The 16,804-nt window shown below is 39.0% G+C and overlaps 1 protein-coding gene across 3 annotated transcripts in view; it reads left to right on the forward strand.

Moving 5' to 3' along the window:
• The window catches only part of BPNT1 (3'(2'), 5'-bisphosphate nucleotidase 1), a 23,242-nt gene extending 8,456 nt beyond the window's left edge, over positions 1 to 14,786 (forward strand). For all 3 annotated transcript variants that reach the window (XM_025892127.2, XM_025892129.2, XM_025892128.2), the window contains exons 3-9: positions 1,278 to 1,382; positions 3,246 to 3,353; positions 4,457 to 4,505; positions 6,000 to 6,091; positions 10,527 to 10,724; positions 12,997 to 13,102; positions 14,147 to 14,786. In XM_025892127.2, the coding sequence (XP_025747912.1) occupies positions 1,278 to 1,382; positions 3,246 to 3,353; positions 4,457 to 4,505; positions 6,000 to 6,091; positions 10,527 to 10,724; positions 12,997 to 13,102; positions 14,147 to 14,295 (807 nt within the window). In that variant the 3' untranslated portion in view covers positions 14,296 to 14,786. The remainder of the gene's footprint in view (positions 1 to 1,277; positions 1,383 to 3,245; positions 3,354 to 4,456; positions 4,506 to 5,999; positions 6,092 to 10,526; positions 10,725 to 12,996; positions 13,103 to 14,146) is intronic.
• Positions 14,787 to 16,804: the final 2,018 nt, after the last annotated feature.

Genomic DNA, 16,804 nt, shown 5'->3' on the forward strand with positions numbered 1-16,804 from the left:
CAGGCACTTCTAGGTAATAGATTATAAAAAAGGTAATGATCACCCTGCCCTCTGTATCAGGCACTTCTAGGTAATAGATAATGAAAAAGGTAACGATCTCCCTGTCCTCTCTATTGGTCAGGCACTTTGTTGACACCTCATTTTAAAAGAGGCAGGGCAGAATTAAATTTGTCACACAAAGGATTCAGATGATTCAGTTTCAGTCTGGCACTATGTCAGTAGAAAGAGCAGGAAATATTTTCCTGGACAAGAAAAGAATTGGGATAGCTTTCCTCATACACTTTATGGCTGTCAATGTGTCTGCTTTTCTCTAGAGAGTAGTCTCTAGACTTGATTGATACAGAAGTCATCTTCAAATTTAACAATTCTTTTAAGAAGTTTCAACAGGTATTTCTAGAGTACCTATGGGGTGCCAGACACAATTCTTTAGGAAATAAAACAAAAATCTCTGTCTTTGTGGCCCAAAATTCCAGCAGGCTAGTACTTCGCATGTAGGTAACCAGCAGACTTCAGTGTAGCATAAAAGTCTTTGATTTTCATGATCGTTCCTTGTTTCATTAAAAGTATTGTAAAATTTTTACTATTTAAAATAATACATTCTGTAATTCTACCTAACCAGACGTATATAAATTGCAGCATGTCATAATTCTTTGAAAGCAGACTAACAAAAGAGGTTGTGGCTGTCATTTGCAAGATTTTCCACTGTCTTTTACTGGAATGACTATCTGACATAGGGATTGAGTGAGAATGTTATATATCAAATGTTATTGCTGTTCATTTTCATAGTTTTTATATTTTAGAAATAGGAATTCTTTCTATCATCCTGAGGACCTGTTGAATTATTAGGAAAGTAGATGTTAAGTAGATGTTAAGTAGATCAGTAGAAGACTAGTGAGTAGAAGTTAGAGAAGGATCCAAATTGGGAATACCTTTCAAACAATTAAAAATAGTTTTTAGCTTTGACTGCCTTGAAAAGTTATGAATTTCCTATCTCTTCATCTTTTTAAGCAAAAGATTGATCTAGAGATCTTATGAAGGGGATTTCTCAAATGGGGGAGAAAGTGCTCTAATAATCTAAAAGCTCCTTTCCAAACTTTAACCACTATAAATTCCATGAGATAAACCAAGCCAGGAAACTAGTTGACTCATTTGGTGTTAAGTTCCATGAATCTAAAAACAGACAGTGCAACTTAAATGACATAGACACTCATGCATTAGGAATCAGAGAACAACTGACTTCAGATTAGTTCTGCTAAAATTTACGTTCTTTGTTGCAGACCTGTGCAACAGACCTGCAGACCAAAGCTGACCGATTGGCACAAATGAGCATATGCTCTTCATTGGCACGGAAATTCCCGAAGCTCACAATCATAGGGGAAGAGGTAAGACTTGTCAGGGATGCACTAATTTTTTAACGGGAGCTGTTTCCCATATGGAGTTATAATTGCCACTTAATGACTTCCGTACTACTGTTACTATCTCGAGTGTTACATCTGGTGTTTTAACACCAAAATAATTAGCCTATTCCTTGGACTTGAAGGAAATGTCTGATTATAAAATATTTTAGTCCATTTCTAGGCAGATGTCTCAATTCTTGACCACAGAAGATAGGGTTCCTGTTGTAATAATCAGCATGCAAACTGTGAGATGGGCAGAGTTCTAGAATTTTGGAATAAAATGGATTTTGTTGTTTCTGTTGTTTTTTTTTTAATTAGGCTTCCTTGCACACTTGTCCAAAGACTATAACACTGAAAGTGAAGTAATTCGCATCTCATGTAACTGAGAGAGAAGTATCTCATGTCAGAACCACTTATTTATTTATTTATTTATTTATTTATTTATTTTGATATTTGAGAGTGTGTTTACTAAGGGCTTAGGATAATAAGGGGCAGGAATCTTATGCTTACAGATAGGTTTTTAATGATTAATTCATGATGAATTATTATACACTGAATCCTGTTGAGGGCGGGTTAGGCATTTAAAGCCATTTAAGTGTTCCCTATGGAAACTAGAGTGAAGTCAGAACTCTTAATTTTTGTTTGTTTGTTTTTGTTTTTGATTATTTTTTTAATTTAAATTCAATTAATTAACATATATTATTAATTTCAGAGGTAGAGTTCAGTAATTCATTAGTCTTATTAATAACCTGTGTTCATTACATCACATGCCCTCCGTAATGTCCATCACCCAGTTACCCCATCCCCCCACTCCCTCCCCTCCAGCAACCCTCAGGTTGTTTCCTTTTTTTTTTTTTTTTAAAGATTTTATTTATTTATTCATGAGAGACAGAGAGAGAGAGAGAGAGAGAGAGAAGCAGAGGGAGAAGCAGGCTCCCAAGGAGCAGGGAGCCTGATGTGGGACTCGATCCCAGGACCCTGGGATCATGACCTGAGCTGAAGGCAGACGCTTAACCATCTGAGCCACCCAGGCGCCCCCTCAGGTTGTTTCCTATGATTAAGAGTCTCTTATGGTTTGTCTCCCTCTCTGATTTCATCTTGTTTTATTTTTCCCTCCCTTCCCCTATTATCCTGTTTTGTTTCTTTTTTTTTTTTTAAGATTTTATTTTATTATTCATTTGAGAGAGAGAGAATGAGAGATAGAGAGCACGAGAGGGAAGAGGGTCAGAGGGAGAAGCAGACTCCCCGCAGAGGAGGGAGCCCGACGTGGGACTCGATCCCGGGACTCCAGGATCATGACCTGAGCTGAAGGCAGTTGCCCAACCAACTGAGCCACCCAGGCGCCCTATCCTGTTTTGTTTCTTAAATTCCATGTATCAATGAGATCATATGATAAGTGTCTTTCTCTGATTGACTTATTTTGCTTTGCATAATACCCTCTAGTTCCATCCACATCATTACAGATGGGGAGATTTCATTCTTTTTGATGACTGAGTAATATTCCATTATATGTATATACTACATCTTTTTTATCCATTCATCTGGCGATGGACATCTGCAGAGCCACTTATTTAAATAAGTTTATAACACTTAGATTTTTTTTTAGAAAAACTGTTCAGGATAATGAAGATGGAATTTTTTTTGTAGTCAACTTTGATGAACTATATGTGGTCATTTTTGCAATTTTAGTCAGTGTGCTTTATTTTTTGACTCAGGGTAAGCTCTTAACATAAATGGGAAACAGGAAGGCCTAGTGAACTCTGATGTTGCATTTCTTCTGTTACTAAGACGAAGGGTGCTCTGTGAATACCAAACAACTTCAGTAACCATCAGCGTTATTTGCTTTAGGATCTGCCTTTTGAAGAAGTGGACCAAGAGCTCATTGAAGATGGTCAGTGGGAGGAGATACTGCAGCAGCCGTGCCCATCCCAGTACAGTGCTATTAAAGAAGAGGATGTATGAGCCATATGATTATTTAAGTCTTTGTTAGCCTTCATGTTTGTGCTCTAGTAAATAAAATTTGCCTGTAAGGTCGAAAAGCTGGTAGACATAAAATAGGGGCCCCTAGGAACTTGAAATCTTTCAGGGCCAGCACAGAAGTGTCAGGCGACCATATGGGAATGTGTGACCTGTTAATATAGGGTTCTGTTCCTCATCCTATCAGTTTCTTCTCTACTCTAAAACTATTACTAAAAATATTTCTAGGGAGAACATCTAATTTGTTAGTAGGTTTGGTAGTAAAACATTTCGTTGGTAATTGAGGCCGGAAAGCTGTGAGATAGGTCACTGCCTTATGTTTGGAAGGCTATAAAACTCACCTCGCTTACTTTATAAAGTTGTTTAAATCTGTAGCTTCAGATAACTATGCTAATTCTTCAGTTGTTGAGGTTTGATTGACTTAACACACATTCATCAGTACCTAATGTGAGTAGGGCACTTTGCTCTGAGGGAGGGGGGACACAAAGACAGTGAGATGTGGTGTCTTCTGGGAGAAGGGGCTTCATTCACAGATTCATGCCAAGCACTGTAATTCTGGTGGGTCTGCATATCCTGAATCATGTTGAAGTCCTAAGTTGAAGGGATTTCTTTTTCTGTCTACTGTCGGTTTATAAACCGTTCATTTTTCTTGGCTGGATATAAACGATGTCCTTAAGTTAAAATTAGACCGTCATTATTTTTTTTTAAAAATCAGCATTTATATGTCAGAGTGAGTAGCAGCCACACACTATTTAAAACATTTTTGATGCCACTTTAAAGTTTTCCCTGTACCACCACCTAGACCTCAGTGTGTTCATAGCATTGTGTTTAGTGTTCAGGTGACAGTAAATGGATGAGTGAAGCATTTCCTATTTAAAATTCTTAGATCAGACTTTTCTCTAATTTAAATGGACTTTTCCCATGATTACAAAACAGTAAGGTTTTTTACTATCACAAAACTGATGATATTAGCTTAAGCAATTCAAAATATAACTTCAAAAATAAAAAAAAAGTGTTTTTAATCTACTTAAACCTATTTTTTAAATGTCGTATGCTTAATTTGGATATTTCCCTTTTTTTAGCTTGTGGTGTGGGTTGATCCTCTGGATGGTACCAAGGAATATACTGAAGGTTGGTATCTCTTTGGTATTTGTTTTTGATAGCAATGGGTCTAGTATGTGATATTTAGTTGGAAATACTTAGTAGTTCATCTGCTGCGTGACAACCCAGTATCATATTTTATGTCTGTGCCCTGAAGCTGTATTTGTGCTTATCCATGCTATTATTGTATATCAGTGATTGTCAAGACAGAGAGGGAGAAAATTCAGTCCCTTCAAATACCACCCCCTGACCCTCTACCAGTGCCATGATTCTAATGTCCCCCAGGTGGGAATAACTGACCCAAAGCCAGGGTTACCAAAGGGACCACGCTGAACCCCCAGCTCCGCTGGGGGAGAGAACAAGGAAGAGCCCAGGTGTGCTCTACTACCACGCCCTCCCCTGCCAGGTCCCCACACCTCCCCCCCGCGCCCCCCGCCCTCGCCATCTGTGAGCTGCCTTCTCACTCAGAGCTTCACCTTTAAAGGTGAGTTTGGGGACACGGTACAATATTTCTCCTTTCTGAAATTGCCTAAGATGAGAAAAATTAGAAAGCAACACATTAAAATAAAATTGGCAGCATTAAAGTAAAAAGACCAGGCCAGAGTTTTAGGTTTTAGGAGCAGACCATATATAAGCTTAGAGTTTTATTTTTGAAACTGAGATCTACATAGGTTTTCTTACATTGGTTCTCCGCTTCATGACTTAAAAACAAGATTTCTCGTAATCATTAGAAAAAACTCTACTTGGGTGAGACATATCTGTAATGAGTCAGTCACACAGTATGTATGCACGTGTATGTATATGTATGTGTATGCAGTAAAATGTCACTATAAATCCATTAAGAAATACAGCCTAGATATATAAGAACACCCAGATAGATTGTTTAGATCTTGACCCCCACCTCCAGAGATTTTGATTCACTAGCTCTGGGAAGGACCCTGAGAATCAATACTAACATTATGCCAGTTAAGGGGTGCCTGGCTGGCTCAGTCAGTAGAGCGTGCAACTCTCAATCTCAAGGTCGTGAGTTTGAGCCCCATGTTGGGTGTGGAGCATACTTTAAAACAAAATTATGCCAGTTAATTCCAGTGCTGCTTGGTAATCCGTAGACTGCACTTTGAGAAACCTTACCTTAGAGACTTGCAATGCAGGTCTAGACAATAATCCTGGAGTAGAGAGTGATCCAGCAGGCAGCAGTGACATGGAAGGTGGCGGAGGGGCCCAGGAATCTAACAGTAATGGCTGCAGAGTTATGGCTGGCTTATTCAGTAGGTATACAGACAGTACTAATGAGCCCGTGTCTGTCGATTCAGTTAAGTAACCAAAGATCCTACATCTGACTCTGGCCAGCCATCTCTTAAAATTTGTGCATTTTGCCAGAAGTAGGACTGATCATGGATGAATCATTACAGATTTCTTTCCTTTATTCCAAAAATAGCTTGGAGCAATTGATGTGCCGATGATAAGTCATAATATGAGCAAGTTATATCATTGATCTTCTTGATACTCATTTCTTCTTCACAGGTCTTCTTGACAATGTGACAGTCCTTATTGGAATTGCTTATGAAGGAAAAGCCATAGCAGGAGTTATTAACCAGCCATATTACAACTACCAGGTATTACTATAAATGATACAAAAATATTTCATTAGATAAGTAAGTAGAGTGTTACATGATTCCTGATGTTATCTAACCCAGTTGTTTACAACTTCATTGCCCGTACAATTACTGGGGAGGTCTACAAAATACAGCTTCCCAGATCGTACCGCAGACCTGTTGAATCAGAACCTCTCAGGGCATTGATACCAGGAATGTATATGTATGTATCTGTGTGTACGCAGACACACCGTATGTATTATGTGTGTGTATATATATATATATATATATTTTATGTATGCCTCATGGTTTAAATGCAGAAGTTTGGGAATTACTGAATTACTGATATGGTTCTTGATGAGCTTGGTCATTGAGACACCTGAATTGCAAGTGGTTCTTGAAGCATATTGAAGAAATGAACCATTTCAACCAAGAAAAGATGCTAGCCATGTTGTCTTCCAGGTAATACTACATAGCGCCTAAATTGTAGTCAGCATTGATAACAGAACTAGATATGTTCTTGTACTCAGTTCTCTTATTTTGTCTCTCTAATCTGCTCTGACTTTCTATTATACTCCAAACAAACTGTCTTCCTTAGAAGCAAGAGACTAATGTAATTCCAAAGCAGAAATATACCATGAAATCTCATTAAATGTTAAAGGAAATTGTTGCAGTAAAATATTTGAGGTATTTACATTAATGTGATCTTGATAGAACTTTGGAGAATCAAAGTCACCAGAGTGGGGACTATTACTACTGAATTTCTAATTTGAGTTAAGAGCAGGATTAATCTCTGCTTCTAAGATAAATTTGTTTTTCATGTGTACGATTATAACTTTATTTATAATCCTGTGCTTCTTAAAATCATTTAGCAAAAATAGTGCATTATTAGGAAAGTCTCCCATATTGAATTGCTTAAGTGTCGTGAATTCTTTTAATATGACTTTAACATTTATACAGCATTATATGCAGACACAAATTTGTGGTTTTTATGTAAACTTTAAAGTAAGTTAATACCATTACTTAAAAGAGGGGCATTTAGTTCATAGATAATGTTGTAATGTATGGCACTTTTCATCAGATCACAGTGCTTAGGGGTTATTAATACTTTCCATCACTTCTTTCTAAGATTAGAAACATTGTATTCGTTTTCCACAGAAAAATGAAAAGCAGAGGTTAAGGGAACACAGGAATGAAGCAAAGGTGAGAAAAATAGCTCTAGTGGGGTTTTGGCCCCACTAGTAGGTAGAAAAGAGGCAGGTGACTTGTGGTACTCCAGGTGGCCATTGTCCATCCCATGTCCCAGCTCACTTCCTCCTGTTTGCTTCTTCCATCGCTGCCTCTCCCTTGACCACAGTTCCTCTGCACTCTCTTTTTCCTCTCGTCCTCTACTCTTTTATGCCTTAAAATTTGTTGCGACAAGTGGAAAAGTTGCCCGGTTCTGTTGATGGTATTCAAGGCTGGAGATTCAATTTTAAGTAATCATCAGTATAATAATAGCTACAATTTGTCATGAGCTTACTGTATGCTGCCAGACCCAAGGGATTCACATGCATGATCTCATTTAATACACACCACAGTCCTTTAAGGAAACTTTGTTCCTGTTTTAAAGAAGAGGAAACTGAGGCAAGTAACTTGCCCCCAGACCACTCAGTTTGTCATTGACAGATCTGGAGATTGAAAGCCAGGTCCAGGGGTGCCTGGGTGGCTCGGTGGATTAAGTGTCCGACTCTTGATTTCAGCTCCGGTTATGATCTTGGGGTCCTAAGATCGAGCCCCAAGTCGGGCTCTGCACTCAATGCAGAGTCTGCTTGGGATTCTTTCTCTCTCTCTCCCTCTGCCACTCCCCTGCACTTGCTCGCTTTCTCTCTCTGAATAAATGAATAAATAAAATCTTTAAAAAAAAAGAAAGAAAGAAACCCAGGTCCAGGCCCTTAGCAAATACTCTATAGTGCTTTCTTGAGCCAGATGAAAGACTTCTAACAATTCAAACTTTAGTATTCTAACAGATATTGAAGCTGGTGGGCACTTAAAAGAAACAGTGTGGCTTAGTGCAAGGAAACCTAATCTGCCTATATGTCGGAGATAGCTTCTTAACCACTGTGAATCGTAATGAACCATTATGAAATAAGATGACAATGTTAGCCTTTCTCACCCCCGAGAAAGCTGGTGTGGTGCTCTGAAGGAGAGAGAGACAGAGAGACGAGGAGCACAGCAGAGGGCTGGCTGGCGGCTTTCCCTCCCCACGGTGCCAGATCCCCTGGTCACATCTCTTTGTCTACATACTCACTTACGGAGGGACTGTGACATCTTAGGAACCAGAATACCTGTGTCCACTCTTTAGTATGCTTTCCTTTCCTTTTCAGAATAACTGGAGAGCTGAATTAATAGATAGGTTCCTTGAAAGCGTGACCTGTATCTCAGCAATCAAGAGAAAGCCCAATGGGCACCAGAGCCCATCTGTACTTTTCAGGTTCTAAGACTCTCCTGTAGTGTAGACTTGATGGTGAACACAGGAAGCACATGAACATATGTTGAACGCCCAGTGCTTGTTCTTTGGTTCCTCTGTTGTCCCATTTGCAGGGCGAGCTGTGAGCAGACAGCCTTCAGCTGGTCGCCTCTTTAAGGATTGCCTCACCTGTAAAGAGCTGGAAGGCCCCGTGGTGTGCCCTTTCTCAAGGCAGTGCATTTCCCCTGACTGGTTATTGCACGAGTATAAGTGCCTGGTATTTCCTTCTGATTTTTATAACCCTGAAGGGCAGTTCTAGATTCAGAGCTCTCCCTCGGGCCAGCTGAGACTGTTGGTGGATCTGCATGACAGCTCTGTGTCTCCCTCTGCCCACTCATGCTTCCCTCCCTCCTAAGGGTACTCTGTAATAAATACTCTCCCTACCTCAGAGTCTGCTTCCTAGGAAATCCAGCCTGCAACATAAGCATATTTCACTGCTGCAGCAGCCAGGGTACTGTTAGTGGGCAAATAAGATGATGTGTTTGAAAGCATTTTTTTTTTATTTTTTTAAAGATTTTATTTATTTTTATGAGAGAGAGAGAGAGCGTGTGAGACGAATGAGCAAAAGCGGGAAGGAGGAGCAGTGGGAGAGGCAGGCTCCCCACTGAGCAGGGAGCCCAATGTGGGACTCAATCCCAGCACCCTGGGATCATGACCTGAGCCGTAGGCAGATGCTTAACCCACTGAGCCACCCAGGCACCCCTGTTGGAAAGCATTTTAACAAGGAAAATGGGGCAGTATAGTTTAGTGATGAAGAATATTGGTTTTGAATACAGATGAGCCTGAGTTTGGTTATGATCTTCCTGGAGTCCTTGGGCAGATTACTTCAATGATTCCAAATCTCATTTTTCTCATCTGGAAAACAAGGATGATAATACGTACTTCATGGAGTTATTTGGGGATTAAATGAGATAATACATGTAGGGCACTTAGTATAGTGCCTGGTACTTGCTTGGTATTCGGTAAAATATATGTCTGTGTGTCTACAATATATGCTCACTATATTAATATAATGGTGTTTCGATGACTCTGTGTTAATCGTTTTATGCATCAGGTTATGTTTTTCTATTTGAACTGAATAGTTTTAACAGTGTTTTGGAAAATTCTTTGAACGCTGCAAAGGAAAATATAGATGCTAAGGTTGCATTGTCATTGCCCTTTTACCACCACAATTGTCAGTAAAATCTTTAACCCTCACCCCATTTTCCATGGCTACTCTTCAGTATCAGCCTATTCAGTTGCCCTGTCTCTATAGCAGCAAAATACATTATTGCCATTATCTGTTCCCATAGTAACAAGATCCTTGTTTCTTGGATAATGAAAAGTAGCAATCAATACATGGTGTTTCATTTCCTGGGGACTTCAGTACCTTTTGCAAACAGCTGTTTTCTTTTCTTTTTTTTTTTTTTTAAAGATTTTATTTATTCATCTGACAGAGATGGGGACAGCGAGAGCAGGAACACAAGCAGGGGGAGTGGGAGAGGGAGAAGCAGACTTCCCGCTGAGCAGGGAGCCCGATGCGGGGCTCGATCCCAGGAGCCCGGGATCATGACCTGAGCCGAAGGCAGACGCTTAACGACTGAGCCACCCAGGCGCCCCCAAACAGCTGTTTTCAAAAACAATAATGAGATCAGTGGCTGATTCAGAAAGAGACGGGAATCAGTATATGATGTTTCCTTTCCTGAGGACTTTCAGGAATAACCATCAGTTCCCTTCAGTAGCTCTCAAATCCAGTTATTAACCCAAACAACAAGAGAATACTCAGTTGATTATCTCAGGAAAATTTCATGGTGGATGATATTGTTCTTGTTCTTTATTACATTACATTGTCATATTTTTATTTAAAAAAAAAAATAATGGTGCTAACCTAAAGCGATATTCTATGTATGGCTGACATTTTTCTCCAGATGCTTACAAACTTTGCTGTTGTTTCTCTCACTTACATAGGCAGGACCAGATGCTGTGTTGGGGAGGACGATCTGGGGAGTTTTAGGTTTAGGTGCCTTTGGGTTTCAGCTGAAAGAGGTGCCTGCTGGGAAACACATCATCACAACGACCCGCTCCCATAACAACAAGTTGGTGACTGACTGTGTCACGGCCATGAACCCCGATGATGTGCTGCGAGTGGGAGGAGCAGGAAATAAGGTATGAACACATCTGCATTTCCCGAAATGTGAAATAAGAGCTGGGGAGAAGGAATTAGAGGTTGTAATTGACCATTGAAAGCACATTTCAGCAACATTTGAATTTTTTTAAAATGTTACGGTTCAAGTCTTTTTATCTGAGAGAGTTCTGTGCTAATAGAAGTCATTAGGAGAAGATCTTGTGCCTCTTGCCAGCCCTCGTATTCGCGAGGACCCTCTTGGTTCCTAGACCTTTCTTCTGCGGACCCTAAGGATGGGCCTGCCTCCCCTTCCTGGATACTTCCCCCATTCTTTCACCTAGGCTTCCATGCTTCCGAGAAAACTGTGAAACAGAACACAGTTGGATCTGCATCCCTAGCCCTGATCTCTTCTCGTCCGATTGCCCCCTGGATCTCATCATGATGATATACTTCAGAAACCTCAAATTCAGCATGCCCAATTGGATCTCTTCCGTTTTTCTTCCTGCCCCTACGTGCCTTCCTCCTATTTCCTATCTGCTTAATGGAACTACCATTTTCCTGATTGTTCCCACCAGACTCCTGAAAGTCACCCTGGACTCCTTCCTTCCTCATATCCTGTCTGTATCTTCTTAATTCCTTCCTGTCTCCTCTTGTCCATCTCAACTGCCCCCACCCTAATAGGTTTCAATTCATCATCCCTCACCCAGACTTTCCAGTGGTTTCCAGGTGGTCTGTCTGTTCAGTCCTAGTCCTCTTAAAGCAGTTAAAAATACAAAACTTACTGTATATCACTTCCTTGCCCCACATCCTTGGATAACTCCCTGCACAACAATTTAAAATCTAAGCCTGTGAGAATGGATGTAAATTCCCCTATATTTTGGCTCTTGAACACACCCCAGCCTTATCTCGTGCCGTCCCCCAGCTCAGACCCTGGTGATGCTGGATTGGCTGTAGTCCCCGATGTATGTGCATTTCACACTTGTACGCCCGGCCCGGGGAAGGCAAATAGTAAATACTTACTGAACTGAGTGGAATTCATTTTTCTTCACCTACCCTTTGGAAGCAATAATCAACTATTTTTAGATTTTCCAAAAGCATTTACTGGTAAGAGGATGAAAATGAGAGTTTAAAAATAACAGTAGTTGGGGGGGGGAATCAAAAACATTTCAAAGTAAAAAATGTATTCTTGGTATTCACTAAATATAAATAGTGACAGGCGTGATTTTTCTTAGCCCTTACTTTTATAACCGTAAAAATCCCACTTGGTCTTGTATTCCCAAGGGACACCATCCTCCTTAGGAAAGAAGTCCCCACCCTACACATCCCCCACCTTTTCTCCTATAAAAAGACCTTGTTGGGCAGTTATTAACCTTTTTTATGTCGAGGACTTCTTGAAGAGTCTCACAAAGGCTACAGCCCTTCTTCCCTTAAGAAAATATACCCGAAATAGTTCTTGGTACATAATAAGACTTGATGCACATTTGTTAAATGAAAGAAAAACCTTTTATATAAAAGTCTACGGCAAGGTTTAATTGTTTGATGGTGTTTCTGAAGAGTACTAAGAAGAGTAATTGGTTACATTGCATTCCCTGAGCTTTTCCTCCTTTTAGTCTGCTCTCTTCATCTGAATATTTGAAGTCTGAATTTTACAGTACTGATTATTTCATCGTATAACCAAAAAATAAGCAAATGACTCGTGAAAGCCTGATAGCAGGTTACTCTTTAGAGTCATGCAGTTTCTATCAGTGACCTCAGTTTTGTTTGAGAATTACAGGAGTTATTAAGATGACAATTTAAAAATTAATATTTTAGTAGTAGAAACAATAATATGTAGTAGGACTCCAAAGACTTAAGAAACTACTTGTTAGCCTAGTCGGCATTGCATATGTGTTAGGACTTACTGCAGTTTATACAATAGAGCACTACTTGATGTTCCTCTATCCTTTATATAATCTACAAGATTAAAAGTCTTCCATTTGTCTACGATATACAGGTATATTGCTTTTACAGTAAGAAAAAAACCAATATAATAAAAAGAAAACTTTGTTTAAGTAGGACTATGAAGACTATTCCGATCTCCTCCTTGCAGCTTATTTAACCACTTCCCCGCCCTCAGGTCACTATATGATTCTATATTCTATAGTATTCTGTATATTTCTCCATAATACTCTTGTCCTTTCAACCTGCTAAAAGCCTTCACCTAAGTTGAGTCTGACAGAGGAATGGATGAAATATACTTGATAGAAAAAGTGATTTCTCTTATTCTTCAATCTTTTCATGGCCTGGGGGTAATTATCATCTCCAACCCTACAGATTATTCAGCTGATTGAAGGCAAAGCCTCTGCGTACGTATTTGCGAGTCCTGGATGTAAGAAGTGGGATACTTGTGCTCCAGAAGTCATTTTACATGCTGTGGGAGGTCAGTCCCTTTTATTTTGGGGAATTACAGGTGTTATAGTTTTTATATGATGCTATGACAGAGTCTTTCAGTATTACTTTACCTAGGTTCTGAGGATATAAAAGTTCGAAGGAATCCTAGAGATTAGCCGGTCCAACCCCTGCATTTCCGAAGTGAGAACGTCGATTTTTCGGCAAATTCATTTTCTTTAGTTATTGTTTATCTTTTGGATTTCAAGCTACATATAGTTGGTTTAATTAAACCCTTATTGATTTGTGGCTTTAATGCTTCTAGGGTTTTTTTTTTTCCTTGAAAAGTAAAATGTTCATCACCATTGTCTTCATCTCACTTAGTTTCATTTAAGCCAGTACTGGTAAATGTTTCAGTACTAGTGCTTAAGATCATGGAGTTAGAATTTTTTTTAATCTGACTGAAAAAATATTATGAATATATGCATAGTAAGATGATTTTTCAATTTCCATTAAATAACGGTTTACTTCTCTTAAACAAAACACTTGATTTTTGTTCTATCCTTTCTCCTAATATATTATCCATATCATATCTCATCAGCATATTACATGACAAGAGAGTTAAATTCATCACAATCCCATTTCATTAGGATGCTAAATGAAACTGTAGTGTAACACAATTATATTTGATGAGCATGTTTCACTTAAACTCTTAATAAAGTCTTAATATTCAGTGGTAGAATGAAGAAAATACTTTTGAAAACAGGAATGGTAGTGATGGAGTAGACCAACAGGAAAAGTAATCACCTCAGGAAAAGGGAAATTAATTGATGCCAAGAAATATGAATTAAAAATGCCAAATGAAATTAATTTTAATCAGGGAGAAAAAATAATTTTCTATCTTTCAGTTAGTCACAATTCTATAGTTTAAGTTCAAGGGAATTAAAACTTAAACCTTTATAGTTGCTCATTATTTTTCCTATCTTATCCAGAATTAATTTATATTATAGCATGGGGAAGTAAGAGGCCCTTAAAAATAACTAGAAACATAACCATCTGGCCAGCCGCTAACGTTGTATCGATGTTTCTTCTGTAGGCAAGCTAACCGATATCCATGGAAATGCCCTTCAGTATAACAAGGAGGTGAAGCACATGAACTCCGCAGGCGTCCTTGCCACGCTGCGCAATTACGACTACTATGCAAGTCGAGTTCCAGAATCTGTGAAAAATGCACTTGTGCCTTAGAGGAAAATCTCATTTACTTAGCGAGAAGAAGGACACTTGACTCTCAGAATAATATACGTTAAAATGAATTGGATGGAATTATTAGAATTCCATTTTTACTTTATTCATTGTTGATCGGTGATTTATATTTAGTTACTTAGGAATAGAAAAAGCAATTAAAGACTTTCTTGATTAATTAATCACCCAGGCCAATTGTGAGATCGGAAGGATTTATAAAGTAAGTGTGTTACAGTTCTTTTCCTCCTTGTATTTGGAGGAATGAAAGGAAGGTTTAGTTTCAACGTGCTATTCTGGTCGGTTGTTCAATCAACATTCCTGTTATTGTGAATAGGTTTCTTAGGGCACAGAATCACAAGTTGTTACCTGAATCTCATTCTTGTTTTTCACAATAATTTTAAGTTTTCCTTACTCCAGTTATGAATATCGTGTCGTGTATGTTGATGAAACAGATTTATGGGAAAAGCTTCTTTGTAATAAATTATTTAATTCTAGCTTTTTATGTTCTTTACCACCTTTTAACATTTTTAAGTAGTATTTGAACATGACATATTCTCTACTGTGGACATTACTTTATTCTTATGGCAGCGTCATTCTACTGTATAACTGTGGCAAGTTAGGGACTTACCTTAGTTCTTTCCAAGGAGAGATTATAACATAAGCTATCAAAAATATTCTGACATTCTGCCTAGATTTTTCTTTTTTGGGTATCTTTCCGGTGCTTTTAAATAAATTTCTCTGTTACTGGATTAGGCAAGTCGTCTAAATTAATGGTTCTCAAACCCAACTACATATCAGAATCACCCAGGAGGCTTTTCAGGAACACAGTCATAGGCTCATCCCAGCAATTTTGATGCTGTATATTTTAAGGAAGTTTGATAATCATTGAAGTTTAGATAATATCTTCAGAACATCCGTAACCTAGCCTGAAGAGGTCTTTGTGGCTTTGATATCTTTGATGACTCCAGTCTCTTGGGACTCTCAGAGATTTTCTTCTTCCCTCTTCTAGCCACTCCTACTTGGTCTCTTTCTTGGTTTTTCCCTTCGGTTAAATGCCAACACTCACCAAGATTCTGCTCTAGGTTCCCTTTACTTTCTCAGTAGATGATCTAATCCATGCATATGGCTTCTGTTTGCTCTTATTCCAAAATCTTTATCTAGTTTAGACCTCACAGGGGTGCCTGGCTGGCTCAGTCAGTAAAACGTGTGACTCTTCATCTTGGAGTTGTGAGTTCAAGCCCCACCTTGGGTGTAGAGCTTTACTTTAAACAAAACAAAACAAAAAACTTCTCAGATTCTAGGTTGCCATGCCCAAGAGCCTGCTTTGATGTCTCACAGGTGTCTGTGAATTATTATATCTACAGAGCTCTTCATTCTTTCCCATCCCTCCTTAAATTATTTTACAAATCCTCAAGGTGATCCTAATAACTGGCCAAATGTGGAAATCACTTCCTAAATCCATTTACTTCCCTCTGAACAGAATTCCCTATCTATAAAGAGGAGACTAAACCTAATAGAAAAAAAAACCCAAGTGCAATGTGAGAATAACTTTGAAGGCATTTTCTATAGGTTCCTATTTAAAAATGAGTTATCCAAGAGGCATATTTGGAAGTCGACATTCTGTCTTCATTCACATTGCCTGTACATTAATTTACACCCTCATACTCCTTTATTTCTTCCACACATCACTGTGATGCCTTCCTGACTAATCTGCCTGCCTGCACTGTAACTCCTCTCCCTTCCACTCATTGTATCCTCCAGGGTGATTTTTCACAAAATTGAATCTAATCGTGCCACTCTCTTTTTTTTTAAACTTTTTTTTTAAAGATTTTATTTATTTATTCATGAGAGAGAGAGAGAGAGAGAGAGGCAGAGGGAGAAGCAGGCTCCCAAGGAGCAGGGAGCTCGATGCGGGACTTGATCCCAGGACCCTGGGATCATGACCTGAGCCGAAGGCAGACGCTTAACCATCTGAGCCACCCAGGTGCCCCATGCCACTCTCTTACTTAAAATCTTTCAGGGCTTCCTACTGCCTTCAGGATAAAATACAAGTTTCTTGTCACACCATGTGACCCTCTAATGTCATGGCTTTTTCCTTCTCCAGCCTCAACTCTGATCACAAATTTATATCCAGCCAGCCATGCTCAACCCTTTAAAGTTTCCCCCCAAATACCATGCTTTCTCTCACCATGGTTTCCATTCACTCTTTCAACAAATAATATTTTGAGCACGTGCTATATGTTAGTCACTGCTCTAGGTACTAAGCGTTTAGTGGTGGATGTAACACTGGTGTAAGTCTGTTCTTCTGTTGAGCTCATATTCTTGTGAAGCAAATTAGATAAGGAACAAGTAAATGAAATTATTTAGCTTCTGGTAAAGCTGCAGGGGAAATCAATTAGGAAGATTAGCTAGAAAGCAACAGGGTTAGGATGGGGGGCTGGAGGAGGATCTCCTTTATTTTTTTAAGATTTTATTTGAGAGAGAGAGAGCATGAGCAGGGAGAGGGGCAGAG

This window comes from Callorhinus ursinus, unplaced genomic scaffold, assembly GCF_003265705.2.
Source record: "Callorhinus ursinus isolate GAN/ISIS: 27379988/994484 unplaced genomic scaffold, GSC_fseal_2.0 scaffold54, whole genome shotgun sequence".
Classification (NCBI taxonomy): Eukaryota; Metazoa; Chordata; class Mammalia; order Carnivora; family Otariidae; genus Callorhinus; species Callorhinus ursinus.